General features: G+C 43.0%; 1 protein-coding gene across 1 annotated transcript; it reads left to right on the plus strand.

Moving 5' to 3' along the window:
* The first annotated feature begins 4,932 nt into the window (after positions 1 to 4,932).
* On the plus strand, positions 4,933 to 5,217 carry LOC122462922 (small integral membrane protein 36-like). Its single transcript, XM_043528485.1, has one exon. The coding sequence runs from the start codon at positions 4,933 to 4,935 to the stop codon at positions 5,215 to 5,217; it is 285 nt and encodes a 94-aa protein (XP_043384420.1).
* The last annotated feature ends 3,471 nt before the right edge of the window (positions 5,218 to 8,688 follow it).

Consider the following 8,688-nt stretch of genomic DNA (forward strand, 5'->3'; position numbering starts at 1 on the left):
CAGGAGATCCGATCCAAGGGGAATGTATAGCAAGGCAGCTGGTGGAGTCAAGCTGGGTCCAAGTGGCAACTAGCAGGCAATGGCTTGTTGTTCAGACAAGGCCAGAACAGAAGCAGGAAATTTATATACGGTCACCAGCCAATCAGGGCCAATATCAAGTGGCCAATCAGGAAGCAGGTCACAGAACCCTGGAAACTGGCCCACCCGAGTCTGTGAATTCTCTGGTAATTGGATGAGTTGGTGTTGTGTGACGGCCAAGGCTACTTCCCAAGAACCCAGTGGGTGTGGGTGACCAGGATTTGAAACCAAGGTCCTGACATCAGGCCCTTTGTCCATGACCAGAGCTCTGAGATGCTACCACGCTGCAAATGATAATAACTGAACTTGTGGGGAATGCAGCTGCTGACAGGGCCAGCTCCAGGCACCAGCGAACCAAGCAGGTGCCTGGGGGGGGCAAATGTAAAGGGGCGGCAGGACGTCGAGCTCTGGGGCGCCAATCCGCCCTCGGCGGCGGTGGCGGGAATTCGGCGGCCGCTCCGTCACAGCGCGATTCGCGCTCGGCGGCAATTCGACTGCGGGGACGTGACTGTTCTTCGGTCGCCAGCAACAATTCGCACCATCACTCCGCCTCTGTGTTCAGCGGGCAGGATTCCGCCTCCCCGTTCGGCGGCAAGTTGTTTGTTTGTTTGTTTTTTTGCCGCTTGGGGCCGCAAAAACGCTGGAGCCGGCCCGGGCTGCTCCATAGCCCCTTAGGAGGCTGCAGTCGATGTGGGAGGGTTGGGACATGGTCACCAGGCGCCTTTTAAACAGACTAGTGCCCAGATGGTGCTATCAGGGAGCCAGGGGCGCTGGAACAATTTGTGTAGTGGGGGTGCTGAGAGCCATTGAACCGAACTGTAAAATCTGTATATGATGGAAACCATTTCAAGCCAGGAGGTGCAGCAATACCCCAAGCACGTTAGTTCCAGCACCTATGCGGGGAGCAATTCTTGTGCTCAAGAAAGAATAAGAGCCACTATTATGGCAAGCTCCTATGCTCGGGGGAAGGATCCCAGAGCTATCTCCCCGTCCCTTGTGTCCTCACGTGAGTGCTGGTCACAATCAGGCCATTGACAATGATATCCCCGCTTTCTCACCTTTCTTCTTCATTAGTATCATTTTTTCTTCAATACTGATTTCACTCCAGGAATTGCTTCCTCTTTCTTTGAAATATAGAATGCAACTACTCCAAATGAATGAACCATGCTTCGCTGTCTCTACTTCCGCCGTAACCAGTACCCATTGCTCTCATTTTAAGGTGAGTATTATTCTTGTGGCCATCTCCTACCTAATCAACTCTGATCTAAAACGCCAGGTTCCATCCTTACCCTCCTTATATTTTCAGTTTCAGTCCTAGGTAGTCTTTTTTAATCTTTGTCCAATAATTCCTTTTTTGTGAGGCCTGCTGAAGTTAGATACAAGTCACTGCAGTTATGATCTTGCACGTTTCCTCTGGGTGAAATTCACTCCCATCACCTCTCACACACCTGGAATCAATGGGATTTCTTTGAGGGAACCATGCAAGATTTCAATGCAATTGCATCAATTTACAGGTCAGACAAGACAGTTAAGAAGTCCCTCCATGGTCGCTATACCAGCCCAGAGGCTGTCACTTCTCTGTCTCCCATTGTGAAGGTTTTTATGCACTGGATCCAGATCACTGGTGATTGAACTAATTCACTGACTCATAAAACTGCCCCTAATAAAATCATCCCTTTCATTTGCTATTAGATGGGTTATTTTATTAAAGCGATGCCTACAGTTGGGATTATGGCCCTACTGTGCTAGTCACTATATATACACATAGTAAAAGACAGTCCCTGCCCCAAAGAGCTTGCAGTCTAGATGGACAAAGGGTAGGAGAAGAAATGAAGGAGCAAAGAGGCAAGTGACTTAATTTGGGTCACAGAGCGGGTTATTAGCAGGAGCCAGAATAGAACCCAGGTCTCTTCAATCCCACTCTGTGCCCTCTATCTGTTAGACTATGCTCCCTATAGAGTTAATTTCTATAGACTGTATTAAATATCTGTAGAACCCTACTAGCTTCATTAATGTTACTGTCTATAGGATTTTTCTATGAGGAATAACCAACCGAACAGGAACTAATCTTTTATAAGAAGAACTGGAAACCTTCATACTTGGCCTCTGATTTCTTACACAAAAACACATGTGCTGCTGCTCAGCTCATACGAACAGACATTTTCATACTCAAGCCAGGGAGCTGGGCACATTTGCACAGGCAAAATTTGAGAACACAGATGAAAATTTGTCCTACAAAGAGAGTGCACAGAGGAAATTCACCAGGTGCCCTAAAGCCTCCTCTCTTGCCACTAGGTGGCCTCAGAGTAAACTATCTAAAAATCAGTTCAGCTGGGCAGCACACGATATATTTCAAGCGTCATCTACAGAAATAAAGCCATACTTGGTAGCAATTTCTCTCTGATAAGCAACAACATAAACAGCCCTTCCAATCTGCCAGTGAAGCCAAAATATAAATCATTAGATTAGTGATTAACTAGGGTTTGTTTACGACTGTATAGTATGTACTGACAGCCCTTGAAAAGAACTGCAATGCATTCTATTTAGGGGATCATTCATAACCCAATGTTATTTCATCAAACAAGAAAAGGAAAAGAACACAGTGTTTCTTCACTTCTGAATTGTTGAAGAAAATCCTGAGCCTTGAGAAATATGGACGTAGATTAGAGGCAAAATTTTGAAAAATGCCCAAGTCCCATTTTCAACAGTGATTAGGCACTTAGGAGCCTTAATTTCACTGAAAATCAATGGGACTTAGGTTCCTAAGTCACTATGGTGTTTTTGAAATTCTGCCCTAGAACTAAAGTATATTACATTTTCAAAATACTTCTTGAAAGATCAACTTAGGGTCTAATTTACAGCAAGGAGAGTCAGCACTAATTCATACATTTTGTTCCACATAAGACACTCATCAAGGCTGTGAGACCTAACATTTTGCCAGGAAGCTAGTAACGAATTTTAGCCTTTTGAAAAGTTCCCATTAAAAGTCCCACGTCTAAACTATAAAACATTTTAAGAATTGAATAGCAGCTTTTAGAAAGATATCTGAAAGTGAGCTGTCAGTGCTGAAATATTTCTCATCTATCTTCTCTCATTTTTGCCAAAGCTATTTGGCGCCAAGAAGCAACTAAGAATTCCAGAAACTTTCTTGTGCAGGAACAGTACTGTAACTTCAGAACTCAGGCTGAGAAGTTCAGGATCACCTTGTCCATTTCTTACCAACTTAAACCAAATCAAAATGACCCCCTCTCAGTTCGAAATACTAATGCCCTCACACAGAGTGGCACCGAAATATAAAAGATGTGAAATAAAACTGACGTAGCTATTTCTGTGTGTAGCCAAGCCTTGGTGTGACTCAGGAGCAGAAGTCCCACTGACCTGTGCTCCTAAGTCATTTGGGTGGTTTGAATCTGATTCCCAATTTCCTTTACTTTTCATGAGAATTAGGTGCCCAAATGGCTTAGCCAGATGTGAAAAAAATCTCAGCCTTGATCTCTAATAAAACACAAAATGGTTTCTGCAATACTTGATGCCTGCCTCACAACCTGCCGTGGCCCAAAAGTGGCACATAGCCTGTGACAGATCCAAAATGAAGATTGCACAAACATGGTTTATGCCAACTCTTTAAATTGCTGTGGGATTCCTTCCTTGAGGGGAAACGACTCATACTGCAACTTCAAGTTAATGATTCTTTACTTTTTGGTGTAAATAATTTTGTGACAGTTAAAGCAAGAGAGGACCCTGGATTTATGTGGAACACAGGTGAGGCGGGGCCTCAAATGAGTGGCATCCTTTGAAATGAGGTATGTTTCAGGGGTATGGCCTGATTATATATTTCCTCTTCACAACTTAAACACCAGGGGCCTGATTCTCATTTACATTAAAGCCCTTTTCCATAGCTCTGGCAATGCCAAGAGCCATAACTTCCTATTCCCTTCTTAGATCTCTCCTTTGCCGAGATGCCTACAAAAAACTAGACAAGGGTAAGGCAACTGGTGTGATGAGACCATTGCCTCTCATGTTGACCAATACTGTTGCGTTGTATCCTTGTGCTTCCCCATTTGTCTGTACCCTCCTATTGTTTATATTTAGATTGTAAACTCTTTGGGGGAGGGACTGTCTTTGTGTTTGTGTTTGTACAGCACCTTGCATGATGAGGTCACGGTCCATGTCTGGGGCTCCTAGGCACTACCAATACAAATAAATAATAATTTACACATTAAGGCTGCTTTATACTACCAGGGCAGTACAAAGGGCCCATAGCGTAAATGAGAATCAAGCTCATTAAATTTTAAGAAAATTTCCCAGTGAAAAAATGTCTTTTTAGTCTATAGAGTCATGTGTGAAATACTGTAAATCCCAGCTGGAATAATCCTCTGTCCAAGTCGTGCCTTGTTTCATCTTTTCCCCCTCATTCAGCTCCTCACTTATTTACAGCTGATGTTTTGTTATCTGTGACCTTCAGTAAAACCTTCCGATAGTCATAATAACTCACCTTGGTGCATGAAGCCCTCTCTGGAGCTGAGTAAATAAAACAAATGCATTGTTTGGTGCATGCCTGCCAAGAAAAAAGAAAGATGGGTTCTAATAGGAAGATGGATAGTCTGCTGTTGGTAAAGGAATCAAATTTAGCTTCTGCCAATGTAGGCAACCTGGTATTAAAAGAAGGAGCTTAAGTTATTAAACTGAGCAGCTTTAATCATCCAGTTCAGGGAAATCCATTGCTGCAGGAGTGCTGAGGCTTAATGTATTTTTACCGCAAAGCCAATACATTTATTCTGATCAGCTAGCCATTGCTCACTAGTATGTATGAAACTTCATTCTCTGACTTCTCGGGCAGGAGTACGGGATGAAATGGATTTTTACTTGGAAATTGACCCTGTAACCTTGAACTTGATCATCCTGGTAGCTAGTTATGTTATTCTGCTTTTGGTGTTCCTGATTTCTTGCGTGCTATATGATTGTAGGGGGATAGATCCCAATAAGGAATATGCTCCTGAGATTCCTACGGATTCCCAGCCTCCAATCCGATTGGTGGTGATGCAACAGAACTGCCCTGGTACCCGCTGGGCCAAAGGACTTGTCTCTGCTTATGAAAATTCTTCTGATCTGCCAGGGAAAAGAACTACTGTGGTTTAGGGGCCCACCAATTGCTTCTGCGTTCAAGTATCTATGGATAAGCTTGCCTTATCTGCCATGTTTACTTTCAGTTTGCAAATGGATAATACCCCAGCAAGGTAAGTTGAAACAGTGACTGATTTGATGTGGTGGTGTCACCGGGTGAGTTATTTTCTGTTTGGCTCTGTTCTGTGTTCATACAGTCCTAGATGACTTGCAGTCCCACCAGTCATGCCATAAGAGAGAGAGGGCCTAATTTTTATTGGCACCAAGGGTATGTCTACACAGCAAAGGAAAACCCGTGGCTGGCCCATGCCAGCCGACTCAGGCTCGGGTTGCAGGGCTGTTTCATTACTGTGTAGATGTCTGAGCTTGGACTAGAACCTGAGCTCTGGGACCCTCCCACCCCACAGGGTCCTAGAGCCTGGACTCCAGCCTGAACCCAAAAAGCCACACAGCAATGAAACAGCCCCACAGCCCAAGCCCTGTGAGCCCGAGTCGGCTGGCACGGGACAGCCACGGGTTTTTCTTTGCTGTGTAGACATACTCTTAGAGCCCAAGCAGCAGTGACCCCCTACCCCACTGTGGCACTGGAAAGGGGCCTTTGTATAAATGAGATTTAGGTTCCGTGTCTTTATTTTTACAGGAACACAGCATTGTTCAATTAAACCCACCCCTGCAGGACTCAGCTGTACTATAGTGGGGTATCTGCATAGGGCTTTTATCAGCCAGACTGCAACTGACCTTGATAGGCTGTATATCTCTCAAGTGAAAAAAGAAATGCCTAGGGATTTTACAAGCATATATATGAGGTGTGTCTGATTTGAGCCTGCTGTGGCTGCTATCAGACTGTAGCATTTATAATGTCATTTGTAGGCTCCTCAGAGCTGGCCGAGCCAAGCCTGTTTTGAATCAGATACAATATGATCTTTAACCATAAATTTAAGCCGTAAATTGATTCTGAGTGCCCCTTTCTGTGTTACCATCTTCCACTGAATGTTATATGGGGATCTAGGATAGTTCTGGGCTGGGTATGATACCTTCATTCATTATGCAAACTTAAACCAGGATAAAACTATCATCAATGCAGAAAGAATGAGTCATAATCAATGCCCTCACTATTGAGAAATGTATTGCATGATCCTTTAGAGCAAGTGCAATCAAGTTCTATTTACATACATGCATTTATGTATGCACATTTCCCTGGTCTTTCTCACCAGCGCGTTTCCTTTGCTGTATTAAATTGTGGAGGTTGGTCTGCAGCTGTGGCATTTGTACAGTCAAAATTTCTAGTATCTACAGTAATAACAGCATGATCTCCAAACAAATACAAGAAAACTACACGTTAAGAGCCTTCTTCGTCAATGAAAACCTTCCTATCTATGGTATTTACATAACCCCCCCATTACCCTGGTATCTGAGCACCTCACCATCTTCAATGTACTTATCACAACACCTCTATGAGCTAAGGAAGTGCCATTATCTCCATTTTACAGATGGCAAACTGAGGCATAGAGAGACTAACTTGCCCAAGGCTACACAGGAAGTCTGTGGTGGAGCAGGAAATTGACCCTAGGTCTCCCAAGTCCTAGACTAATGCCCCAACCACAGTTTCCTCTGTTTCTGTATGCAGATTGCTTGAGTTTTTATGCTAAGGGTACAGATTGATTGTGGATCCCAACTTACAGGTATTAAGGAACAAGTATCACTGTGCTCATAAAAGAGTTTGCTGTACTCTTGAATGGAAACCTGAAGTTCCTTTCTGATGGATCGTAATGGTCACCATTGTTTGTGTTCTTCCAAAGCAGCAATAAAATGGTGGCATCTAGCCACCATTCACACACAATACCCATACTATTCCCCTTTTCTTCCTTCCTTTTGCAACATAAAATCCTTCTCTCTTTCTCTTTCTCTTTTTGAGTTGCACCAAAATTGCACTGGAAAGAGATCAATGGAGGGTGTTAAATGTACAACAAAGCAAATATTTTAGCCCGGTTAAAAATAATTCCTACAGCATTCCAGAGTGGTATGATAGCCCAAAACCTACTGAAAAATAAGTTTCAGCCAAAAAAAATTCACCCAGCTCTAGTTAGGTGCTACATAACCAAGGTCCTGCAGAGCAGAAGTGAGAGTAAACAAATATAGAACATTTCAAAGGTTAAGCTGGCAATGAAGAGGAGATCACAAACATCACTACCTTCCAGTCCAAGCTCAAGGCACACATCTTTGACCTTGCTTTTGCTCATGTAAACACTTAGATCAGGGTATATATCATACATGTGGACAGCACTATATCGGTCGAAGACCTTCTCCTGCCAACATAGCTTCTGACTCTCGTGGTGGCTGGAGTAGTTAAGTTGACAGGAGAGTTCTCTCCAGTAGACTTAGAGTGACTACATTAGAGAGTAGCTCTCTAGTGTAGCCATGCCCTTCGTGTTTTGTGCAACCAAAAGTAACTTGAATTACATTTTTATTACCTTAAAAACATATGTATAGCTGTGTTTACAGTTCAGCAGTTAAAGTGATAATAGCAAAAAATATATATTTACCACATGACACTTCTGAGAATCTAGGCAGTGGTTCTCAGCTAGGGGTCTGTGTACCCCTGGAGGTACGCAGAGGTCTTCCAGGGGGTAGCTCAACTCCTCTAGATAGTCACCTAGTTTAACAACAGGCTACATAAAAAGCACTAGGGAAGTCAATATTAACTAAAATTTCACACAATGACTTGTTTATAGTCCTCTATATGCCCCACACTGAAATGTAAGTACAATATTTATATTCCATTTTATAATTATATGGTGAAAATGAGAAAATAAGCAATGTTTCAGTCATAGTGTGCTGCGACACTTTTGTATTTTTATGTCTGGTTTCGTAAGCAAGTAGTTTTTAAGTGAGGTGAAACGTGGGGGTGCGCAAGACAAATCAGACTCCTGAAAGCGGTACAGTAGTCTGGAAAGGTTATGATCCAGTGATCTAGCAATATCTCAGGGTAAAATGCAGTACTTTAGTTTATCATCTGTTGCTACAAATTTGCCTTGTATTGAGACTTTGATCTCCTACGTAGTCAGTAAACACACTTGAAGCTGAAATGGGGTAAATTTGACAACTAAATTATTCAGTGTAAATTATTCATACAACTCTAGTCCTCTAGCAGTGATGCTTGTAACCAGCTGTAGTCCAGCCCAGGAGTCTTAGGATTTACAGAGCCTCATTTTAACCAGTTAAAGGTCAGACAACTAGCAATTATCTGTCCCTTACGGGGTAGCTTTATGTCTTCTTTTGTCACGCATCAAACATGGGCTGACACCACACAGAAAAATTTTTAAACCATTGGGCCAAATTCTACCCTGTTGTAAAGCAACCAGCTTCTGTGCGAATCTACATCTGGATGCAGGAGACCTGATGTCATAGGGAGGGGCAGCTTACGTGCCTTCTGCATTAAATTGGGGTGAATTTGACTGCAATCTTGTTTTAATAGAAATGATCCTC

Source organism: Chelonia mydas, chromosome 14 (assembly GCF_015237465.2).
Source record: "Chelonia mydas isolate rCheMyd1 chromosome 14, rCheMyd1.pri.v2, whole genome shotgun sequence".
Lineage (NCBI taxonomy): Eukaryota > Metazoa > Chordata > Testudines > Cheloniidae > Chelonia > Chelonia mydas.